General features: G+C 36.1%; 2 protein-coding genes and 1 long non-coding RNA gene across 4 annotated transcripts in view; all 3 read right to left on the bottom strand.

Moving 5' to 3' along the window:
- The window catches only part of LOC139983817 (uncharacterized), a 120578-nt gene extending 118370 nt beyond the window's left edge, over positions 1-2208 (bottom strand). Inside the window, exon 1 of one of the 2 annotated variants that reach the window (XM_071997636.1) lies at positions 1945-2207. The gene's annotated coding sequence lies outside the window, so the exon portion shown is untranslated. Of the gene's footprint in view, positions 1-1944 lie in introns of both variants that reach the window. The other variant, XM_071997640.1, reaches the window with a different exon arrangement.
- A 12700-nt stretch (positions 2209-14908) lies between these two features.
- On the bottom strand, positions 14909-18060 carry LOC139984023 (uncharacterized). The gene is made up of 3 exons (XM_071997675.1): positions 16178-18060; positions 15762-15836; positions 14909-15521 (listed from the first exon to the last, which is right to left on the bottom strand). The coding sequence occupies exons 1-3, from the start codon at positions 18032-18034 to the stop codon at positions 15408-15410; spliced, it is 2046 nt and encodes a 681-aa protein (XP_071853776.1). The 5' UTR covers positions 18035-18060; the 3' UTR covers positions 14909-15407.
- A 1773-nt stretch (positions 18061-19833) lies between these two features.
- On the bottom strand, positions 19834-21343 carry LOC139973026 (uncharacterized). The gene is made up of 3 exons (XR_011795117.1): positions 21077-21343; positions 20623-20767; positions 19834-19995 (listed from the first exon to the last, which is right to left on the bottom strand). It is a non-coding gene; the product is annotated as an uncharacterized lncRNA (long non-coding RNA).
- Between the last annotated feature and the right edge of the window lie 4444 nt (positions 21344-25787).

The raw sequence follows: 25787 nt of genomic DNA on the forward strand, positions 1-25787 counted from the left end.
GTAACTAGCATTTATTTACAAATAGCAAACGAGTGATGGCGTCTATATAGTTAAGAAGACATCTATACTCGAATAAATCCCTTGAAAAGAAACATTGACTACATTACTTTACAAAAGAACAAAGAAAAGATATATACTGCAATATTTCTCGTAAGTTGATAGTATGAAATATGAAACATAAATATCATGCAGACAGGTACCAGTAGAGGGAATCATTAAGGGCATGTGGATGACTGAACAACATGATATTGAATACAGCACCGTTTTCCATGTCCTTTTCTTTCTTGTTCTGACATTGCAACTGCAAAGTTTCCGTAACATCCCAAGTGACACATAACGTTCGCAAGTGACAAAGACAATAAGACTATATACCGTGTTGCTTATAAAACAAAAACGTATCATATTGTCAAGTAAAGTTATTATAATGTTATAACGATTCTACTATCAACGTTTCTACGTTACTTTGTAACAACTAACGTTTATAACATTGTTCAAATATTTTCGCTGTAATCACGTTAAGAAAATTATTCGATAACCTTCTCATGAAGTCTCTCTTTATATGAGTAAAGTTGATTGTGACGTCCCTATATTCTTTGTTCAATATAATTCCTCTTTATGAGATGATCTTTCCCTATTGTGTCATGTGTTCCGTCGGAGTCTGTTGCTTGCTATAATTTTACGTGCCATAGCCTAACCTTATAACTCTGATAGTTTGACAAATGAAATTAAACAAATTTTCCGTCACATTTCAAATATGATTATGTTTCAAATCTGCTGTAGTTTCCGAAATCGTATCAGGCAGTTTGACGGAATTTTGATAAACAGATAGTGAGGACTATGTAACTATAGAAAGAACTTAGAAGTTATATGTTATCACCATATGTTGGACAGAAAAAGTGAACAGTGTCATTATTTCCGACGTAGAGATGTAGAGTTGAGATGGAAAGCAGAACAGATTTAGACAACGAAATACCGTATTATTTGAGATCTAAATATTTTCAATTATGCATCTTCTTTTTGCAATATATATTTGACCAAAAAGGGAAGTCAAACAAGAAACATATAAGATTAATGAACGGTTCAGTCTTCAAGACCCAAGTTTAGAAACATAAAATAAAATATCGAATCATATTTATACATTCTGTCAAAGAGCTTAAATAATTTGCATAATGATACGTGATGATGAGTCTAACAGTACTGTTAATGTTATTACTAAGATCGTTTGATTCAATTACACCAGGTGTTACAGTTTGAAGGCTTAATACTGAAAACCTCGGCTACTACACCATATACAAGGGCACACAAATTTACGCGATGCAGGTCTTAATTTTAAAGGTCAACTTTATTGGCCAAAATTATGCTACAACTTCATAACATGGTCACGTGTTCTCAAACTTTGAAACATTCCGAATTTTACTCTCATCCTCTTTTAGTTGAATCAGTTGATGTGGAGACCTTTGAATGATTTTTTTTAACTGTCCTTAATATCTTGGAATAATGTGGGGGTGCAGAGGTTCCAGAAAATAATAATTTTAATATGTATCAACTTTAAGCATGCTAAATGTTTGGAACCTACACCGAATACCTTTAAAGTTGGCTTCATAAAAAGTGACATGGTGGTTCACTTGTGACAGAGAAGTAATGAAAAGGTAGGTATGCTGACATTGTAAAAACTTGATGGACCGTTTAATATAAATTAACACCACCAATCAACACCTTCATTTTACGCATGCGCACACATTATATTTTGGAAAAGAATAGTCAGTACTTCCAAACATGTACATTTCAAGACAGCTGGAGTAGACGTGCTATTGTTTAATGTTGCAGTTTTACTTCACATATACTTCACAAAACGCCCTTGAAGCCACTAACATACAAACATATGAACTTAGTTATGTATATTACACTATACAAGTACATACAAAACTGACATTATATACGTACGGTATGTTACACGTAAAGGAAGTTTCCACGCCCTCTGCTGTACCTTCAGTTAACTTCTTGATATAACCGGATAGAGTCTCTTCACGTTCAAGTAATGATTCTTGGAGAGGAAAGCCTCTTCCTAGAGTACTATTAGAATCGTAAGAATGCTTTCCGAACATTTACTATTTAATCTCTCTCTCATGTACATATGTCTGCAGAAGATGTTATTAAGTGTATGTTGTAATGGAACCCAGTGTTCCCTTCCAGTACACAATTAGGCTCATACGTGGCATAATACGCTGAACTTTGACACGACAGGAAGGGGATCTATTCTTGGCATAATATTACTAATGGTTTACGTTTGTGATCTTATCCGTATAGTCACAATTGCTCACCAATAATAAACACTCGGCAGAATTGTACAATTTCCGTTTTGTTTTTAAAACTCTTGAGACTATATTTACGGAAGCCTCAAAGGTACATCGTATTGACGACAGACATACAATGCACCATGCACCACGTCAAAAATTTGAAAATAATCTTTCTGACGAGATGCACTCTCTGTAAAACGGTAATAATCTGAATATTACGCTGGTGCACACTTGCTACTCACTTAAACAAAACGTTTAACTTCTCAAAATTACCATTTTGCTGATTTATATCAAGTCTTTAAAACTAAAGAATCTGAAAATTTCGAAGAATTCAGAATATTATTATTAATATAATTATTATTATTATTATGATTATCATAATTATTGTTGTTTTTATTATTTTTATTATTATGAAAAATTATGATGATTATTATTATGATGATATTTGATAAATATTTGGTCAAGATGAATGTCTCTTCTACGCTTCTTTGTATCTTACCCACATCATCACAACCGATCACACATATTTTACAGTACAGTAAATGTGGATGAAGCCTCGTCTGATATACTAGGTACGGTACTATTCCCCAAGTTAGCGCAATTCTTGGTGATTTGGTAGTTTGTTCTATTCCCGCCTTCCGGATTTTCCTCAATTCAGGATTGAATTACTGTTGAAGTAAAGATGAGATGATTCACGGATATAATACAACAACAAACAAGAGCAGTGACGCAGCAGAAGCTCAACTAAGCTTTTATTTGAGAAGTTTGTTTTGATTGGCATCATATTTCTGAGCAGTTTATCCATATCGTTTGTGCGATAACAATATGACATACGCGGGAGAACGGTGTCATTTCTTTCCCTCTAATCTTCATTTTATCTGCCTTATGCTCCTTCTTTTCACAATGTTAGAAAGTTGTAAAAAATGTGCTTTTAACACATAAAGATAAGTTTTTTTTTGGGGGGGGGGGAATAAAGAATGATAAAATTTTGAATTAAATTTGAAAAGTCAAAAGGCGGGTGTTCTTGAATACTTCAAATGCAGAACTGCCTTTGAATTTTTTTTTAAACCAGAACATAAAACTGTATTGAGGTTTTTGTTTTATCCTTGTAAGATATCTTGAAAATGTTTTTTTTATATATCAGTTCTGCATATTCTGTTGACACGACATGAATTTTGTGCTCACAAAAATTATTACATTTATTCTTCAAAATGACACCTTTTCATGGAGACTTGGCAATGTTACATTTCCTTAGCTATAGTGGTTACACCTTTTTCACATTTGAGCTAGTTGACGTCATATGACTTTTGGCCTTAACTATTATCAAAGTGTAGTCTTACTCAGAATCAGGGTAACCTATATGTTTCAATTCTTGGGATAATCATTAGGTAGATGGTTTTTACTGTTTAATCTTGTTGACTTCAGATGACTCTTGACCTCCAATAAATCCCAGAATGTCCCTAGCATGAGTGAAAAATGTTTTTCGGTGGTGCTGTGCAGTATAAACCAAAGTACTATATATATATATATATATATATATATATATATATATATATATATATATATATATATATATATATATATATATATATATTTATATATATATATATATATATATATTTATATATATATATATATATATATATATATATATTTATATATATATATATATATATATATATATATATATATAAATTACTGTCTCTGGTAACCGTTTATACCTACATTTATCTACACAGGAGTAAGGAGGCGGGAATTTCCAGGCTTCTAATGACGTAACACGTTTCTATCCTGACCAGTGCTGTTGTGTTGTAACTTGTGCAGCTGTTTCCGTCAGGAAGTTGTTTTCAGCTCATGTTACTTTACAAAGCTATATCTGTTGTGTTTCCTCAAAATATCAGGTTTTGTATTTTAGGAACATAATTCTGTATGGTTTTTAATGAAACGATAATACAACACAATGGTTTATTGATTTATACAACCTTTTAAGAGATAACCATAGGTAGACATTGTCTGTACTTTTGTCTTGCTATTGCCAAATGTACATTATAAGTGGAGACATGCATAGAACATATCGCGGACAAACAGAAATGTTATTGGGGAAGCCGGGTTTGGGAGGGGAAGGGATGTGTTGCATACGGGAGCCGGGCGGGGAAGGGGGAGAGTAGATGGCCAGAGTAAATATTGGATTTTAATTGTTCAAAAATTATGGACGATTCATTCAACGCTTTGTCCCGACTTAGATAAAGTTTCATGATGTATGATTAATTCCTACTTTCAAACATTTGAATTTGGGGACTTATTTCAAATTGCTGAAAACATTCCAACGGCATTGATTAGCAAAGCACGTTTCCAGTGTTCCTAATTATTCTTGACAGAATTGATTGGTAGTTTGAAGAAAATCGTAGAATGAAGTGAAGTTAAAGACAAGGTGGAAAAAATAAAAGAATTCGTCTCAATAAACTGAGTGTGTAATGGGAGTATTGTCGGCATCCTACATTAAAGCGATCCATTATACTCATAATGTGCTTATGTATACAATACATTAGGACATACTTCGCGGTTAAAAAGTTTCCAATTTTTATATTTAAACAGTCAGCAACTTTACCCTCGCTAAAATTGATACTTATTATAATCATTATAGTGATTATTTTGTGTGCACTCATCCTAGTTAGAACGCACTGATTTACATAGGCGTCAACTGTAGGTTGCGTTATATATGACAAGTAAGGATTGTGGGGGGTGGGGTGGGGGTGGGGGACTGAGGAGCAGGACTACTTTTTTTAAGCATGGGCGTCTTTTTCATAATTAATGCGTGTTTGTGTTGTTAACATAGGTTAAGAAGAAAAGGAAGGGGGGAGGGTTGGTTATGTTAAACACGGGCGTCCATGTACTTTTGCGTTGTTTAGGAAAGGAGCGAGGAGGGATGTGTGGGGGGGTGCGGGGAGGGGTGTGTGGAGGGCGGGATTACCAAGGTTTAACACTGGCGTCGACTCTGTATTAAATGCATGTTTTGTGTTGCATTCAATAGGTAAGTAGGTTGTGATTAGGTTGTGAGGGAGGGGGGGGGGGGGAAGTGGTGGGTGGGTGGAACTGATGCCTTATGTAACTGAAGATGCTGTACATAGGCTAGGAAGGAGATCCCTATTATAGCTATGCAAGGGAGGAGAGCGGCCCATCTCTGGTTTAATATCAGAAAAGAAAACTCACGTACACGTAATACACCATGGAAAGAAAACAAACAAACAGTTGTTTATTAGTATAAGTTATTTCTTAAAAGTATAAACAAATTCACAATTTGAAGGGATAATGTGAGAGATGAAACTTCGGTAACTACACCATCAGAAGCATTAAACTAATCATATAATGGAAAGTAGAATCACACAAGAGAGATTGCAGTATATGATGCAGTTTACGGTATGGCAGGCAGTCGGATTAACTTTACATAACTCTTACAATTTCCAAAAGACTTACTTCAAAGTGTAATTTCTGCCTCTTAGAATTTATTAATGAAAACCCGCAAGTTTGGTTCACTCGCACGCGTAGTGGATCAGACAAAATGCCTAGATGTGTCAAGATCAAAAGATAAGATTTGAAAGTGATGTAGGGATCATGGATTCAAGTATCGACCCTCTGCACCCCATCCCCCCCCCCCCCCCGGAACTTTTTGGCAAGTGCTTATGAAGATATCTACCTATTAAGAACCAATTCAAGTATACAAATGATAAAATCCTAGAAGTAAGGCAGAGCAGGGAATAGAAAAGGGGAAATGTTTCAAGAGGGAGTACGCAATTTAGAAATAAATTGGACAGGATGGACGTGGAAAACATGACCAACAACATTCTAAACCCTCTCTCTCACTTCTTCAAAGAATAATAAATAATTAAAAAACCCAATTCTTGATCTGAATATTTTAGCACACAATGATGTCATTATTATTATTTCATATCATATAAGAACAATATTTTTGCATCATATACCCAAGTAACTTACTTAACGTTTCATAATGTGGGTCCGTTTATCTGATCATTTTCCCCTTTAATTTACTCATTTATTTAACCCGTTTTTGTCTTCTTTTTTTTTCTAATTTTTTTTCCATTTTTAAGTAAACTGATGCAGAAGACGGTTAGAGCGATTATTAAACAGCGCCATCACTTAAAAAAATATAACACTCGGTTAGAACTAAGCAGGAAAAAAAAACATATCGATGTCGGGACTTCTCCTTTCAGTAGGGTGTCAGGACCGAAGAGGGTGCTGTGGGTGGGTGTAACAGACGTCAACAGAGTGGATACACGGAGCTATAGTCATTACACCCACTCCGTTTTTGCATCTACTATATACTAAGACTCATATACCCACTACAAGACAAAGACTACTCCCGTTATGTCTTGCCTGATCATATATAGGCCTATCATATGAATATATGACAGAAGAAAACCCATCAACTTTACTACCATGTAAAGCGACTTGAAGCACACATGATACACTATAACAAACATGGAAGGCTTCTGCCCCACTCCGCCCCCACACAACCTAAGTATGTGAGTGTCTGGTACAGGGGTGGGTAAGTGGCGGAGGTTAATTCCTACCGTATTCATACGTATGTGTGTTTTGTAATAAGGAACAAACATGCCTATGCTATAAATTAACAAGAGCAGCAATTTTGTTTGTTCAGAGCAAATAGTTCTTGAACTTTTCTTGCGTGACCCTGCATTACTGTAACGGACTTTGGTAATATAAAATCTTACCAATGGGAGTGGCATACAGTTTGTAAATGAATATTCATCATCTCAGTAAACATAATATTTATAATAATAGTGCCAACCTCCAATCATGGGAATGTTTCTATGGAGTGTAAGAATTTAACAAAGAAATTCCGGTTATTCCAAGATATTATTATCTCATCATATCTGACAGACCGAGAAACCACCCTGTTATAGTCCTCAATAAAATAAAATAAATATTATTAAAAATTAATAATAACAATAATAATAACAAAACTATATCAAAAATACAAGGAAAAAAGACAATTCTGAGAAGTAGATTTGTTACGTCAGCTGGTTGTACGATATTCACCATTAAAATATGCTAAATGTTAAGAATGCTCCTTTAAAGTTGTCTTTCAATCATAAGGTCCCCGGTTTGAGTCACTCCAAGATTAATGTATGTCGTCCAGTTACAGAGTTGTTGACAATTGACAATTCATAATCATGGACGTTAAATATGAATCTAAGAGACTGACTTCGGCCAGCTTGCAGCTTTGATAAGCCAATGATGCTTCTTCACGAGTTTCTGCTTGCAGGAGGATCTAAAATACATACATACAAAGTTAAGCTAAATTGATGATGTTGATTCCTCCATACAGAGCTAAAGGGTGATGTTAATTCATTGTTTTATCAATTCTGATAAAACAACGAAAACTTGTTCAGTTAACTTCATAAAACCAACAGAGCGTCCTTGGGTGCCATTCAACACAATTTGTCCTTTTTGCTTATGTTTTTGTGTTTTCCGATGATTGAGTTTTGTGGTTTGCATCTCAGGATGTACCCTGATGGACTGTTTAGTAGACTATATAGATCAGTCACTTTCACTGATGAAGCTTAGCTGCTTAAAGGGTCATTCCTCAAAATTAAAAAATGTTATAGAAATACAACCTGGACTACTGGAAGTGATTTCTAACTGTCTTCAACAAATCAAATAATTATGATATGTCTAAACTCATTTGAAAAGAATCCACCTGATATCAAGCCATGACATCAACTGTTATTAACTAAACAACAAAACATGCTTAACAAACAGGGAGACAAAGACAATGCAGAACCCAATTAGAGTTCGGACAATTTAAGAAAACAGTGAGCGTGAGTAAAAAAAAAGAAACAAAAAATACATGATATGAAAGTGTAAACCCACTGTAAAATAAAACACCAACATGGGGAGTTCATATGATAAGATTTTAAACATACACTGTAACTAAAATAGCTTACATATGAATGGAGGGAAGGAAAAGGTTAATAAATTATTCACAAACGACACGTACACCCCCACCCCCCCCCCCCCTTCCCCACCCCACAACCCCTGTACTCCCATCAGCCACCTGGTAAGAAAACATTGTGCTTGGAGATTTATAATTTTTTGATTTGGATATAACAAAAGAGTTCAAAACCTTCAAAGAAAACTTATGATGAGCAAAAAATATTCCTTTGGCCGACCATGGTTGTAAGGAATTAAATGGAACTATACATGAAACATTTCATGACCAACCATGGTTGTAAGGAATTTAATGGTAATATACATGTAACATCTCAAGACCAACCATGGTTGTAAGGAATTTAATGGTAATATACATGTAACATTTCAAGACCGACCATGGTTGTTAGGAATTTAATGGTAATATACATGTAACATTTCAAGACCGACCATGGTTGTAAGGAATTTAATGGTAATATGCATGTAACATTTCAAGACCGACCATGGTTGTAAGGAATTTAATGGTAATATACATGTAACATTTTATTATTGTTTACCCTTGTCTCTCCACTTAAACTAAATGTTTACTTATTAATGATTAAAACTATCTAAGCTCAAAAATATATATATACCCTAAATTGTTTTTTGTTTTGTTTATTGATAACAATCAGCCTCATGGTTCTTAAATTACTAAAGGTCCCTTACCACTCCCCCCCCCCCAACCCTCCTCCACCCTTATAAAAATGAGGAAGAAATAACCTTAGAAAATTGTGCTCGCTTACCGCTCTGTTCACAACATGTAATGAGCTTATCTCTGTGATATCATAAAGGGATATAACTCCCCTCGGAGTCTGTTGGCCAATCACTTATTGAACCTTGCACAACCAGTCACAAGGTCCCATTTTTAAGTAAGGAATTTGAGCTATTTTGAAATGTCTCGCATCATTTAAGCCATGGGTTCTACAGCAAAACAACGCTTTGGGATCAATTATTTAATATTTTAACTTGATTAATATTCAAGTAAAGTTTTACTGTAGTGATGTCATCCGTCATTCAACCCATTGTCATTGTTTGGCAAAACGTAACAAAATTTTAAAAACCGATACACTGCAACTGTTTTGTTTCACTTAGTAACTGGATGAAATCGATTTGTACCAAAAGACTACGAACACTGCATTACAGATGAAATGAATGTAGTTAATAACTTCCTCGATGACAGAAGCAGAATCCTCATCAGGTCGCTTCTCCTCGGTACTAAGAGAAACTTATTGCATCACCTCTGCACAATCATTTATAACAGAAATGCGAGATAATTTCTATGAGATAAACAAACACACTACCGAACTAACGCTTAACATATAAGTTGTAAAACTTTGCGCCTAATTTGCTGAGCACTCTTTCTCAAGAACTAGTTTGTGTCACACTTGACATTGTGCAATAATATTATTTATTGATTTGTGCTCTCCCACTATGACCTATGTCAGCATCTGACTATCTCAAACTTTAGTTAGACAGTAATTCCTTCTTGGGTCCTTTTCAAAAAGGAAATATGAAAAAAAATATGAAGGGCCTTAACATGTAACAAATTACACCCCTATGTAAGAATTCAACAACTGGATTGAGTGTTGAGTATTGTTTGATTCATAACTTTACTACATCAACAGGACACAATACTCGTCATAGTATCAAGTCTGCGGTAATTATCAAGAACATCTACTCCGTTAGCAGCTAAACGTGACACAGAATACATAATTAACATTGCTGGAAAAAAACGATAATATTGAATTGCTGAACCCAACTTGAGTACATTTTTTATTATCACTTTGCTAACATCAGGACCACAGCTATTCAATAATACTAATTTTCATACAAAAACAGTCACTTGCACAAAAACCAACACATTTTTTGGCTATTTTCGAAACAAAAACCATGATTATTAGATACATTCCTATTATTAGGTTTGCCCCCCCCCACACTTTCACAACTCAAATCCCGCCCTTGACCCCAACCGTTCCTTCTGCTCGCCAGGAGTTGTATCTCCATTTAGTCAAAGCTATTTGAAAATGCTTTATATCTTCAGTTCTCCCATCTGTTGATTAAATTTATGTGATTTCACATAGAGACAGGGAAAAAAAACATTGATGCTGACTGAAACTATACCGAAACAAATACTGCATTAGGTACATTTTAACTTTCAAGCGGATTTACATTATAGTGTCATGATACTAAGAATTATACGCATGTTACTATACGGACCTACATCCTTATTTAATACAACAATATTATTAAGATAAGAACTGGTCAGGCCAAGATATGATATAAATAGTTTCTGACCAGTGGATGAGCAAGCGCAGGGATACGGGAGTAAGTTGGGGTGTTGTAGGGTTGTAACCCTCCCCCTCGCTCATTTTCAACTCTTGAAAATTAAACTAGTTGTTAGCACAACATTGCTTAAGATATTTTGTTCTGGGGAAGCAGACCCTTTAGACGGTTGTTGACGTCAACGACATCTGATCCACTCCCATTTCTTCCTACAATCATGGAACCGTCCCTAAAAAGAGAACAGTATTGCCAGTATGTTGCCGTATGATCCTGGTGAAAATCCGCCACTTATACAAGCGAAGCTGTAAGCATGCACTCATTTACATTTTCCACGGCCGTACACTGTAAGCTATAATTTATGTAATCGGAGAGTAACGTATCAATGTAAATATATTATTAGTGAGTTTCGGAATGATTTGAGTGACTAAAAAGCAGGTTCTCGTTGTGTTCATACTACGCTTCTATAATTTATTTATCAAGTTAAACCGACCGATAATGAAGCTGATTTTGCGTATAATCGGACCCTCTGAACACGTATTCTTTTCAACATACATGACCCAGACGTTCATCCTACTAATTGACTAGTCTAACATCATAGGGGCTCTCCAGTGTTCCTACTGAGGGATCTGGCATATTGGTTATAATGTACGTATCCTGTGCTGTTTACATATCGCTGAATCATAGTAACAAGATCATAAAAGAGCGTTCACCAGTATATAATTCGCCGGCTGAACATGCACACAGACTCGGTGGGTGGTCGACTAGTTATAGGTAGCATAGATGTAGATTTTCCGTTTTGCTCATCCCAAGCTATACTATAATATGACCGATTCCGTCACCTTATGATTTTGTGGCGCCTGTCATTTCCCCAACCCCCCCCCCCCCGTAGACCCTGTACCCTCCGAACAGACAGCCATCCAAAATAGACAGTAATAGAGGGCGGGCTGGTAGGTAGCCAAAATAGGCAGTAAATAGAGGGCGGGCTGATAGGTATTCGAGATCCTGAATATATTATACTGAGAGCAGATATACACGGTCTTGAGCAAGACTAAGTTAGTGGCGGAGACGTTCCACATCTGTGGTTCAAGGTTCCAATTGTACAGTATAACCGAACGAAATATCTGCTTTAGGAACCACACTGATTTACGGTTCTTAAAACAATTATAGTATGATTTGAAACTCCGAAAATATGTGTCAAGAGATGCATGTATTCATTGATTACGAACGATAATGTACGGTACACTGAGTATTGCCTTGATCCACGTAAGGTATTGTTATCATATGCAGTTTGTCAATTAGTTTCGTGGAATTAGACCCAGAGCCGTAGATATACCCGGCTCTGATAGAATTCTCCAACATTACCTAGTTATCAAAGATCAGCTCCTTCAATGTATACATATGCCACATCCAAGTTCATTTCCGTCACAAAGAGACCACAACTTTTGCTGTTGATATTCTAAGCCCATGTTTGATTTCGGTTCTGACTTGAGAGTTGGCATACTCTATACATACAGTCTATATCAATCTGCCCGAGTGTTCTCTTTCAGGAAAAGTACTTAAAAAAGCCAAACAGCAAAATTGCAGTATGGTTTCGATGATTCTACATGAATATAATCTTATATGAATGTGACACACTAGGCTGTAGGGTATAGCCAGGATGAACAACATACTTCAATCTAAGTAGTACATCCAAAAGCATGGAGATATGAAAAACAATATTCACATTGGCAGCTGATGACCGAGATGGGAAATTTTCTTGTATTCAGCATACAAATTGGTCTCTACCGAAAACAGCAGGCTTCTTCTATTCGATGTGTTACATTTAAAAGCAGCTCATTAAGCAGGCACCGGGCGATTTTTATCCCTTGGTCCCCAAGATTTTGCGTCTGGTTTGCCTCTAAACATCTAACAACGCAACAGTTTATTTTTCGTAAACGGCGCCTGGTCATGTCCTCAACGTTGCTACAGCCAAACCTGACAATTGCGAAATACGATGGAAACAAAAAATATAAAATCGAGGATTCACGATGATATCATCCATTCCAATAGCAACATTGTATGTACTAACACTAGTACAACGTTCACTACACACCTTTGTGCACATGGCAACTCCAAAAGTTCTGACATACTTCAATCAATGGAGATTTGTGCGAGACTTCTGATTCTTATCTACCTATGCCCTTCAGCCAAATTTCCAATTGCCAATAGCCTCTCATATTCTTATGAAGCGAAACGCACATGTTACGTAATAGACTGGTCGGTGGGAGATAAAATAGACTATGAAACAAGGCTCCACAATTTGACCCCTGGTGACTCCAAATAAACTTTGACCTCCACCAAAAACCATAAGCTTCTGTTACTTACGTGCCACAACTACATACTAAATATTATATTAAATTCCAGCTTCCCTTCTTGAGATATCGTGTTCAGAAGTTTTAACAATTTGACCCCCGTTGACCCAGTTTGAATCTTCCCCCACCCCCCCCCCCCCCCACACTTTGGGTTCTCATACTCAATGTGGTACTCCTTAACATCAAAATGGGATTGTTCCAAGACTCCCTACTTGAGATATCGTGTTTACAAGCAAAGCGTCACACACACACGCACACGCACGCATACCTGCCTTGCATACCATTGGAGGACATCGACAAGGGACCATCTTTCGAGGACACTATGTTGGGGGTGAAGTAGCCTTAAAGCAAAGAAACACGTTTCAGTTTATGTCATTGACCAGTCATCTATAACTTCTTAACCATCTGTCGTTTGTTCTTTGAAGTGACATCTTCTATACATGTGAGAACCACACACATTATATCTGGTTGTTCTATGCATCTAAGGACGTTCTGCGTATATCCAGAACTGTTAGTCATTAGAGGACAATGTATGTATGAATATGATTGCTATTCTTTTGAGGACAGCTTATGCATGATGTAATGTTTAAGTTGGTTTATTAGTAAACATTAAATTGCTCATTGTGACCACTATGGTCTAACCTCAAGAGTCTTAGCTCCGCATATTTTACCCCCAGTTGGTATCTAGAGTGTATGTACATCTGAGGAGGATGGGATAAGGGTTGCAGACGGATGGACACAAGCAGAAGTCAATGTATTCTTTGGACACCAAATTTCCCAATCTTTGGTTGCAGAAAAAACCTTTATAGATGTGCTTTAGGCCGATCAACTTTTTTCAAGCAAGGGCTCAAGTGAGGTTATTGCGAAAACTGCAAGACTTTGCAAAATACGTTTAGTTTCCACTAGTTCTATAAATGTATTTTTTTAGGGTTGGTTAGGAGGTTGATGGAAGGGAAAGGTGACATATTATGTCATACATAACATTATGATCATTAATAAACAATATATAAACTGACAGAAAAGTAACATATTTCTGTTATGGCACCTTTATTGAAAAACCTTTGCAACCAAAACAAAATTAACAACTGCTAACTGATGAAGAATAAAATGCCAGTTACTTATCTGTAAAAAGCTAAATATTAATTAACAGTAACTTATTGTAGCCACATTTCCAAGCTAATAACCATAGCCATTCTTGAGGTACTCTGTTTTCTAATTTATCAAAAAGATTAAAAAAAAAGAATCTATACCCAATTTTACATATTATGTTTTGAAAATCAGGTATGATTATCGTTGATTTCACTTCGTTTTTTATAACTAATTAACAACCACTATTATTTTTATATAGAAAGGCTACACCAGTGAGCAGCGAAGTGAGATATTATTTAATTGGTGGAAATAAGAAACAGGCATTTACCATGCAGCCTTCAAATTTCTAATAACTAAATGATCCTTTTAATGAGAATTAAAAAGAAAGATAAGAGAAATACTTGCAAGCAAGCTGAACAAACTTCAATTGAATGTCAGAAGAGATAAACAATCATACTCATATTGTTCGCTTTTTGGCGAAAAAATAACGGTCGTAACGGAATGATTATTTTTAAGACGAACTGAAAGTGACTAATAAATTGTCTTTTGCATGTTTCGATAATAGATTTTAAACTGAAAAGTCAAACTGTAAGATTACCAATGTCTAGTCCACTCTTTTGACGCTTATTCGCAATGGCTTATTATTTCCCTAACAAGAATTACAAGAATTTCATCTTTCAACGTATTGTGAAAACAAAGCACCAAATGCGGCCTTGTCCTAACACGAACATTGGACTACAGTACAGTGCACTGCTACTATTGTTAACACAATACTGTTAACAACACATATGCAAATGCATTTTGCAACTAAAATATTATATGAAAATTTAACGTTGAATTTTTGGTCGTAACAACAGGTTATACTGCATTTAGTTTGACGGAAAAACGCCAACTAAAAACGTGAACCTTTATCATCTTATATTAGAAAATGAAGAAATTCTAAGAAACACCTTCAACTTATACTTCATGAGCTTAAAACAAAGAAGAACAGTTACAACAAGAACATCTGGAACAACAAATTCTGAACCTTCCACCCCTCCCTTAAGCCCTGATAAACTTCCAAAATCCTCAATTACTCTGCCAGAATTAAATGATAGAAACACATAAACACAAGACTTTTAGTTACATAACTGAAACATGTCTTTTAACACTTTAACTTACAAATTTGACAGATATTATCGCTTCCTTTTATTAGCTTGAATGGCACTATAAACTTTATACTTGATGTTTTTCCAAGTTTTATCATCTAGAAGTGGTGCCAGAGATTTCTTACATTTGTCGCATTCATCTTTTCGAGGCACACGGCCTAACCTAATGTGCTTGTCAAAATAATCTTGGACAGCATCTGATTCTTTGTTACCCCAATGTGACTTTTTGTTTACTACAACTCTTTGCTCTGATTGATCTGGTTTTCTAACTGAAAGGTTACTGTGACTTCTTGCCTGGAGACTGCTCCTCTTCTTACTTTCATTACACGTTTTTGCAAGGATTGATGCTGGAATGAAGAAAAGGAAATAAGCCAATGAAGTGCATAGAACAAAATGCAAGAAACTACCATTAAAAAATAAGAACAAGAATATCAAACATGGTTCCCCATTTAGTAATAGATATAACTATAAATTAACATATGACAAGTTTTTCTGAAGTATCTAGTAATACAAAGTCTTGGTTGCAACAAGATGTGTCTCAAATGTGCAACTCTGTCTAATAATATATGCCAGTTTACTTGATGTACCTCCTGTATTGATTTCATCAGGTAAATCATCTTCCTCATCTTCGTCAACCAGCTCTTCTTCACTAGTACATGGATCTGACCGAAGAAAGTAAGTAAACAAAGGAAAACATTGACTATAAGAATATAAAATAAGCGTAACAAAATTAAGTGCTTACGAGGTAGGAATATTCACAGAAGAAATTTGAGAAATAAACAAGACTAGCTAGGTGACCTGAAAGACAACTAAGTTTTAAATACAACTTGTTTGTTACTCGTAAATAGCTCATTTTGATGCCATCGGGTTTCGAGTTAAAAAATGTTTGCAATTGAAAATCTGTTTAACCATCCATGTTACTCATATTGTAAATTTATCACATAAGACAATAACTTCAATTTATCATAAAACTTTAAAATACAAAACAATTAAAAACACTTACCATCCAAAGAGACCTCAATTTCAGAAAGTTTCTTATCTCTGAAGTTGTTGCCAACAAGAGCCTTGCTACCTTTGTCATCTGCAGTGTGTCGTCAGGGAGGCGATAATACTCGCGATGAACTCTAATATCGTGACCTAAAAAGTTGGCAAGAATGTCCAGTTCATGGCGTTTGAGACAAAAGAGTTGAGAAACTGTTGCAATATGTTTTCGAAGCTTTGTTGATGTTAGTGCAGAAGGGCATTTGGCTCCACTCTCTAAAGCCATTTTGCTAAGGCAATCAGATCCCCGTAGTGGAGTTTTTGAACCCAATGTTGGCCTGGCAAACATATAGCGATTGGTTGAAGACACTCCAACAGATGAACGAGTCTCTACAAGGGTATCGGCAGCCTCTTTCATTTCAGATGTTAGCAGAATGGGGACTTTTCTGCCTCTTTTCCCTTTAGTCTCGACTCTAGAAAGCTGTTGACACAGTTTTTTCTCCCATTCAGTAAGATCCTCAAGGATATCCTCATTAGTGTGAGTATTGCATCTTTGGTAATCTTCCAGAGGCATGCGCTGTACTTCTCCACTCCTCCTCCTATTAACTAGGATAATTTTAGCCATTGTTGCTGTAGCTAGTGAGTACCATGCCAGTTTATCCGGATCTGTTGACAATCTCTTGGTGCTTTCCGTAATTTTCACATTGAGGTGTTTGTGAAGGTTGACTACATCTTCAGACAAAGGTAATATTGTGGGCTTATTCCACTTCCTTTGATACAATGTAGATAATGCATGTGAAGAAACACTGTCTGCCCACTCTAAGTTGCAAAGTTCTTCAAATCTCTCTGCATAATCTTTCAGTTCTCCATCTTCCAATTTGATGCCTGCCACCTTTTGTATTGCTGCCCATTTTTTTAGGGAATGGCCTAACTTCAGTGCAAGGGATGGTATCTGGTACTGTTGAGTGGATGAGTTGTAAACTGCACACTTGCGAACAGCCTCAACTACTTTGTCAAAGCATGATGGTCGTATGCATTCTGCAAGGGTCTTTAAACTTGGATCAACTTCCTGAATATTCTTCAGTAGGCGACCCACCTCCCGCATTTTCTGACTGACATACTGTCCATTGTGTGAATCTGTTCCAAGCTTTGCAAACAATCGTTGTCCCAATGTCAAAATCATTTCATCATTTCGACAAATAATGCTTATGTTATCCCGACGCATAATTCCAATGACTTTTACCTTGAACTGTTCATCAACCTTGGTAGCCAGTGGGAGCAACAATGAACATCTAGACCTTAATCCGTTACTTCTTCCACTGTGGCTTTGTTTCGCTGGACACTTTTTTGTGTGTTTCCACATATCTCCATCATAAAAGTAACCAAAACAGTTTTCACATGGAAGGTATCTTTCAAAAGGAACACTGAAGGGTGGCCTCTTGTAGGGAATAAGAATGCCTGTCCCTGAGTTTAGTACTTCGATGTTGTGTGAATGATTACCTTTATTGGTCAAAATTTGTAGCAATTCCTTTCTTTCCTTTGAATTCTTGCTGAAGCTGAATGCTTCTTGTACCTCTGGTTCATGTGCATGCATAGACTGGAAATGTCTTCCCAGTTTTGCCTTTTGTTCCATACAAAAAACACAGAACTGGTGTTTATCCCATTTTCTAGCAAATCCATTACTGCTTGTCATGACAGTCACCCGAGGTATCTTCTTGAATCTAGTTTCACTGGTAGTTGAAGAAACTGCACAACTCGATTCAGGTGTCTTGCTTGACACTTTGCATTCAGCATTCTGCAGTCTCAATTTAGATGATGAGCTAGAAGTAGAGTGGCCAATGTTTCCACCTGCTTCTGAATCACTTGCCGATGACCTCATGTCAACATTCCGTTTCAGACTTGTTCCTGGTCCTTTCCTGAGGTAATCACTACAATGTTCATTATTTTCATCACTGCTGTCCGATGAATCTGTATAACTGACAGATTCTTCTTTTTCTAATGCAAATCTCACTTTTTTCTGGTTACATTTTCTGTTTTTACCATGTCTTTGCTGTTGCTTTTGATTGTGATCAGTAGTTGATACTATGGTGTGCTCGACATCAGATTTTGACGGATGCTCCTTGATGCAAACTGCACCATGACTTCTCATTTTAGGGGAAGGAAGGGGAATCATATATTCTGAACTATTTGTAGAATCTCCTGAATCGCAAACATATGACATTTGGTCATCATTCCATTCCTGCTCTTTATCTTGAGTGTTGTCCGATGCTTCACTAGTCTGAGATGAAACTTCATTGTCACTACCATTTTCTCCTTTATCGTCTCCTCCACTGCTGACATCTTTGTGTGTGTCTTTACACCATGGGAACAAATTGATGTCTTCAAATGGATTATAGCTATCATCACTTTCATTATCCTAAATAGGGAAGAAGTAACAGATGTTGTACGTACAGACCTTTCCAATAAATCAAGACAACAACCTAAATCAGCTTTTGGATGTTTGAGTTGACGGAACTATGAATGTTCCTCCTTTAAAAAGTGCATGTTTGAATAAAATTTTACAGAATTAAAAAGTTTTGTATTTAAATAAATATGTTTAAGTACCAAAAGTATGTATCAGTCTGCACAGTGGATGATACACTTTGTAAGAGTTACGCAACTAAAATGAATTATGCCAGTGAAAACATTTATTTGCAAGGAATGCTGCCTGGTCAATAAAGAAGATATTTATCTTCTAATATTTTATCTATAATAACAGGGCCTATTTCTTACCTTGGCAATCTGTGTGGTGCATTCTGATTACCCAGGTGCTCTCTCTGGCTCATTATCAGTGTTGCATTCTCTCAAAACTTCAGGTGGCTTGTTTTGATTTGTTTGTTTCTAAGAAGATTAAAAATCACATTTCAATGGAAATACTTAAGTATTTGAAATGATATAAGCATCTCAGAACTGAATCTCAAATTACAAATATTTCATGGTAAGTAAAGTCAGTAGTCGTTATCAACTATACTAGTGAGAACATTCCACACAATATCATCATAAAAGGAATCCCTTTAGAAAAGGGTTTAAACGACATGAATGTACCCTTCAATGCAAACAGTTAGGTTCTTTTCACAGAACCAAGAGTTTTGATTATATCTTCAAAGAAAAAACAAGCCTACATCAAACAATACATGAATGAAGCCTGGTCAATACACAATGATACTTGACTATTCTTTAGAGGACCAAGTACACATAGTACTGGGTAATATTGTATATCACATGAAATCATACATTAAAACACAAACTTATATCAATCTTTGCAGTTGACAATAAATATCTCTGCAATATTGTGCCTTACTAATGTAACAAACTAGTATATATTCTACACATTGAACCGTAATTACTATACAAGCATTAACAAAGCAATTGTGTCAGGGCTAACACAACTGAGATGTACTATACCAGTGAGAACAATTACTAGAAACATTTCTATTAATTGCAAATATCAATCAGGATACATCATCAGGACATCTACTTCAATGCAAATCACTGATCATCCAACAAAGGGATAAAAAATCAAACCATTGGGCATATTTTTTATTTCAAACTCTGACGTGTCAAGTCTTCACATGTGTGCTATAGAGTTGGCTATTCCTTAGAGGACATCATTGTACAAACTACTGCAACAGTGGTTGTCCATAATCATATCTGATTTCATTTCCTTTCTTAATCTCTGAATTTGCAAATATGGCCAATTTTGGTTGCTTGTTTATGATAATCTTCTTCACAACAGCATTGGGTTTCTTCCAATCATCATTACAATACTTTCCCTTTCCTGTGCTATGTGTAGCATCAATGCTAGCAATGGAAAAAAGAAGAAAACTTAAATTCTACTTCACCATTCTGCAAACTATGCCCCTCCCCCACCCCTCCCAGAAAAAGAAAACATGTTGATGTTAATTTAGTGTTTTATAGGGTCTAACAACTCAAAATATGTTATTTCAATCACACTTTTGGACACAACACACAGAGACTTCCTAGGATGACACACTCTAATAGCCTATCCTTGACATACATGCAATACCTTATGCTCAAAGGGCTCTTGCTTTTCTTAATTTATTCTGTGTATTGGTAATGAACTCCTCAATGTTCTAAGTAGTCCAACCCTTTTGTGTTCCTAAGATTTTAATAGGGTCATATCAAAACAAAACTTGGCACAGAACATTAAACGACATCAATTGATTAACAATCAGTATACAACACCTCAACATTAATTTGTGCCTAAAGTCAACCTTGATTTAGCAAACTGTGATATTAAGTACTACTTAAGTTGTGAAATGAAGCCTCAATCAATCTCATGAAAAGAATGTCACTCATAACAAAGTCATAATTAACAACATCCTTCCAATTGTTTGAAGAAAAACATGGATCTAATAAACACTTGTAGCTCAACAGTGAAGAAAATGTAGAGTAACTGTTACCTACCACATACTGTCTTGACCACTCTGGAAGAAGAATATGAAAGTAGTGTCCTCCTCTTCCCCCACCTGGTAGGCATGTCTTAACACACCAGAATATTCTAGGAGGAATTCTCCTTTTTCAAAGTCTGCCGTTGCAAATAATCCATACCCTTTAATAATAACAAATGAAGGAAAATGATCACCAACAACTCAATATTAACCCTTTTTGAAAATATAGCAATGATGCTCCTTATATGACATAGTTGCTGACAGTTAAATCAGTGCAAGTTTACACTTCCTTGATCCATTTTATGTGTTGGATGGACTAACCACACGTAAACGCATTTTGATAATTGAAGCATGCTGTCCAACGTTAAGTCCCACATCACTGCAACAAACTGTGCAGATATTCTAAATGGCAATAAGTTGCATACAGTTATCTCAACTAGGTTACAGAAATATGATACCAATTGACTCACCAACTTCTTCTGAAACATATTTCACTTCAAACCCAGAAGGGTCTTTTTTTTCTTGATGAAATCTGCGTAAGCTGTAGGTTGCTGTTGGTTTTATTACTTCTTGTCTGCATCTATCAATAAATTTGATAATGTTTTTGTATGGGAGACACTTTCCTGTTCCCTTGCCAAACAAACAATATATATATAGTTCCCAGACATTATGAGATAATAATCTTAAACCTTTTTCATTCCATTAATCTACTAGTTATCTTAATGCATGACACCACCCACACCCAAGCTAACAGTCATGATGTGAATGCTTAAGTAAATATTTGATTGATCAATTCAGTTTTCTAAATCAACTGATCATTAATTACTTAAGAATAATTTGAAAAAAATCTCTATAGGCCACAAAACATGTACTATAAAATCATACAAACTAGTATTCGTTGTCATGTATTCTACTTAGCAAAAAGCATAAAACACATATATTAACAAGCATTACACTTGGCACAACATGCCTATTAATATTACAGTATATATTGTTCCTCTATAGGCAACAAACATTAAAGGAGTTTAGCCTATCACATGTAAATATTGTAGCCTAACATATGCAGCACACCCATGGAGTAGCCTATATCAGAAACTGTTCAGTAAGAAATGCAGCCCAACATATGCAGTACACATTCAAGAAAGAGCCTATGCCTATACACCTTTTAAAGTGGTAGATAATGTAGCCTAACATACATCCAGCACATATACACAAGTAGTCTATATCACATTATCAGGAACTGTTCAGCCTACAGTATGCTAGGAACTTTTATGTAAGTATTGTAGCCTTACATATGCACTACACTTTAACGAAATAGCATATAACTGTTCAGTGAGTATTGCAGCCTAACATATATGCAGCATGCATTCAAGAAGTAGCCAGTACTGAGTACCAATTAGACTATTAAGATTTATGAGATTGATGTGCATGTTATCAAATACCCCTGATACCTGTTTCCTGTGTCGGACTGTGAATATGACCTTCATTTGACAGATTGATGGTTAAATTTGAAGAATGCACTGAAAATGTTCAGTCTACAGTGATCAGGAAAAATTGGTCTTTTACATGTCAGTCATGAAGAGGTACTGTTGTGGTACTACGTGGTACTGTCCAACTTCAATTTCAACTATACTTTTATTTCCCTCTTTCAATGATTTCATTCTGCACTTTCCCTTCTCAATAATGAAGCTATGTTATTAGTAATACATAATACTTGAAGATGGCAGATTGGATCTCCTATTTTGTTACAGCATCTCACACATTTAATTTCAAACTCTATTTAAGCTTTGATTGTAGAGGTAAAGAACTAACCAGCAATTGATACTTGTAATACTCCTGTCCGAATACAAACATCATGAGACAAATTCATCAAACCCCTCCTTTAATTTACTGAGTCCCTTGTAAATTCAGCTAACACTGATGGATCATTTCACTTATTGAGGATAATGATACATGGAGTTCAAGAATTCTTTCTTCACACAGCCAATATCCATTAGGCCTTTCTGTCAATACATCATTTACCAAGTCATTCACCAATATCAGTTGCACAAATGGGCAAAGCAAACGTTGGGAAAGCAAAAACACCAATGAATTAAAATCTTCTCTCTCATATAAGTAGAAATACCAGAAAGAAATCTTTTATGATCGACTACAGTGATCCTGTCAAGTCCTGCTACAGGTGACTCAGAAAAAAGACTGAATTTAATTTTACAGGAGTTGCAATAATCCCAAAGTAATGACAATATATATGGTTCTGAAAATGTAATAATGCCATAAAATGGCCTGCCTTCATTTACTTCCATGCTATAAGTATAACCTCATTTGCTAACATATCCTACCATTCCTGCATTAGTCTCCTAGACAAGCCTAGGCTATAGTTGAACCTTTGCTAAACCTGGTTTGTACAAAGGCCTTAAGTTTTAACATTATGCCAACGTTTGACCTAGCACCTAATTTAGTTGTTCCTCTGGACACAATGTAATCTCGGATTATTAAATACTGAACAAATAACTTGTGATTCGCGCAGTATAGAAAGTCCGCTAAAGCTACTTATTGCTACCACTAAGCTACTGGTTATCCTAGCCTAACCCACTATTACTATACTATTGGTATATACACCATTACAAGTACTATACGCCTATAAGAACAGTCAACACATAACATATGAGTTCATTGAGCACCTCGACAACGAAGCATGTCTTTTGAATGTACCAACTTTGAACTAAAATTCCCTTGAAATGATCTTTTCTCGTTGATTTCTTATTACTTAAAAGTGGCATTAGCACATAAAATATATCGAGGACGTGTGTTTAAGTACTCGGACGTACATGAGGTCCCCGAAGGAAAGGTGTGGTATCATGAGCATGTCCTCGAAGATTCGATAAAGTCAGCACATACACACTGATCCGCCTGCATGACTACAAAAGGTAACGATTAGCATCGAAACAAAACAGGAGAACATGTTAACATGTTAATGTTTTATATGTTATCTACATGTTATTTTTTGTGGCTCGGTTGTCATGGAAGTACATGTGGTGTTTAGGAATGGCTACAAGTGACAAAAACGTGTGTAGCGTGGTGTAGCGAGAAAAAAAAAACAATGTCATGATTCGCACAAATTGAAGGGGGTGCGAATTGCCAACTTATCAAGCTATCCAGTGAAGGGTCGGGTTAAGCTAGTGAGAACTTTTACAAGGACGTAAAGAAACCATATTATAGTATACGTTGAAGTTTTAGTGTTTAAGTCAATGCATGTTTTATTTGGATTATGCTACCTGAGACTGACATGGTATTGATCGATTTGAGACGGACGGGATGTGGGAGGGGGGGCTTAAATGGGGGGCGTATCACACCTGTACCTGGTTGCTTCCCTATAGCTGCATGTGCATTAAGGCCCGGTCACACTACAGCGATATTTTATCGGAATACGGTCCGATTTTTCCGATTTTAGGCCAAAGAGTAAGGTTTTTGGTAGTGAATGTAATGAATGCAGTGGAATATTCGAATACCTACTCCAAATCTGAGGGGTTCTGGAACGGACTACATTCTGAAGTGACGTCACATCGAAAAACGATGAAAATCGGAAGAGAAATCGGATAGCTATCCGATAAAAGGAAACGGAGTTAATATCAAAAGTTAGGAGAGGGCTATTCCACATCGGAATGGCTCAACAGATAGCAAATCAGGTCCTTTATCACTGTGGCTAGAAGACCCGAACGAAAAACTGGCTGTTTCGATTCCTCCGGGAAAATCGGATAGTATTCCGATAAAAAAATCGGTATAGTGTGACCGGGCCTTTACGACCGCACTATCGTAGCCTACGGTGTCTCTTTAAGTATTATTGTAAAATGTTTTTAAAGCAGCATTTTGCGTCCTTTTCTATGATTTTTCTCAACCTCACTGTCGCCACTATGCCATAACGACATACATAACTAGCTTTTCTATTTAAATTTTACTTAAAATGGTGGCATTAAAAAAAAAATTGCAACTTTCAACTTCTCCAAGACATTTTCCGTTGGGATCCCAATAAACCTCGCCCATAATATGAATATTTCAACACTACGAACGTCATTGACCAATAGGCCTACGTATTACAACACCATGCTTGATTTGTGTACAGTCTATATGGCAGTTGTGTCAGGGAGTTCCATCCCTGGTTGTACCAACGCAAAGTCTTGAATCTATTTTTAGCAACGCTCACAACTAAACCTGCATCTCTGATTGGTTGAATTCAAACTAGTGGGTTTCGGGGAACTGTATGCGATAAACTTTAACTGTCGAACTTGTCGTGGAGACATTTCTCATTCTCTGCAAATATCCTTAATTACTCGCCAATTAACGTTGTTGGCAGGGAAAAACTTGGCTGATATCTTAGTTTGCTGTTTTGTGATTGGTATATGTAATAAACTCGATGGACATGTCAAAAAGTAGAGAACGGCGACCAAACGCAAAATGTTGCTTTAAGTATTGTAGAGTGTTCTCCTCCAGTAATTTGTTCCTTCTCTTTATCGACCGTTGCCATCGCTATTTATTACCGAATCCAATTTACAATTGTCAGATTTTGCTGATTCATTTAACCGAGTCTTTCCGGGTTGGCTAGTAAGAATTGTTCCTTCCGATGGTCTCTCTTATCATACTACCATGCGCTCTGCTTAATGTAGTCGTCCACAGATCAGATATACTTTTCAATGATCAAAGTTAACTTCATACGCCATTTTGTACTATGGTACTACTATGTTTTTATTGTGCAATAAACTCGAAAAGCAAAATTATAAACAGTTTATAAGCAAGCTGCTAATAAACGACAAAGGCAAATGAATATATAGATATAATTGAAATTGAAGTGAGTTGAAAAATCCAGAAGTGTGCAAAAACTTCCAGCCTCCACCGGGATTCGAACCCGGGCTTCCCGCTTTAAAAGTGGACACCCTAACTACTAACTAGGCTGCGGAAACTGATTGTATGTCCAGAGGTTATATAAATATATATATATATATATATATATATATATATATATATATAAATGAAAATCGTAATGAGTTGGAAAATCAAGAACAGTGAAAAAACTTCCAGCCTCCACCGGGATTCGAAGCCGGGCCTTCCGCTCTGTAAGCGGACACCCTAACCACTAGGCTATGGACGCTGATTGTATGCCCAGAGGTTCGAAACCGGTAAGGAAGG

This window comes from Apostichopus japonicus, chromosome 2 (genome assembly GCF_037975245.1).
Source record: "Apostichopus japonicus isolate 1M-3 chromosome 2, ASM3797524v1, whole genome shotgun sequence".
NCBI classification, from domain to species: domain Eukaryota; kingdom Metazoa; phylum Echinodermata; class Holothuroidea; order Aspidochirotida; family Stichopodidae; genus Apostichopus; species Apostichopus japonicus.

Coding starts and splice junctions, on each gene's coding strand:
- LOC139984023 (XM_071997675.1), bottom strand. CDS start 18,034: ATGAGGTCATCGGCAAGTGATTCAGAAGCAGGTGGAAACATTGGCCAC. Junction 15,837..16,177: donor AATTGAGGTCTCTTTGGATG/GTAAGTGTTTTT, acceptor TTCTTCGGTCAG/ATCCATGTACTAGTGAAGAA. Junction 15,522..15,761: donor TGATGAAATCAATACAGGAG/GTACATCAAGTA, acceptor TCTTCATTCCAG/CATCAATCCTTGCAAAAACG.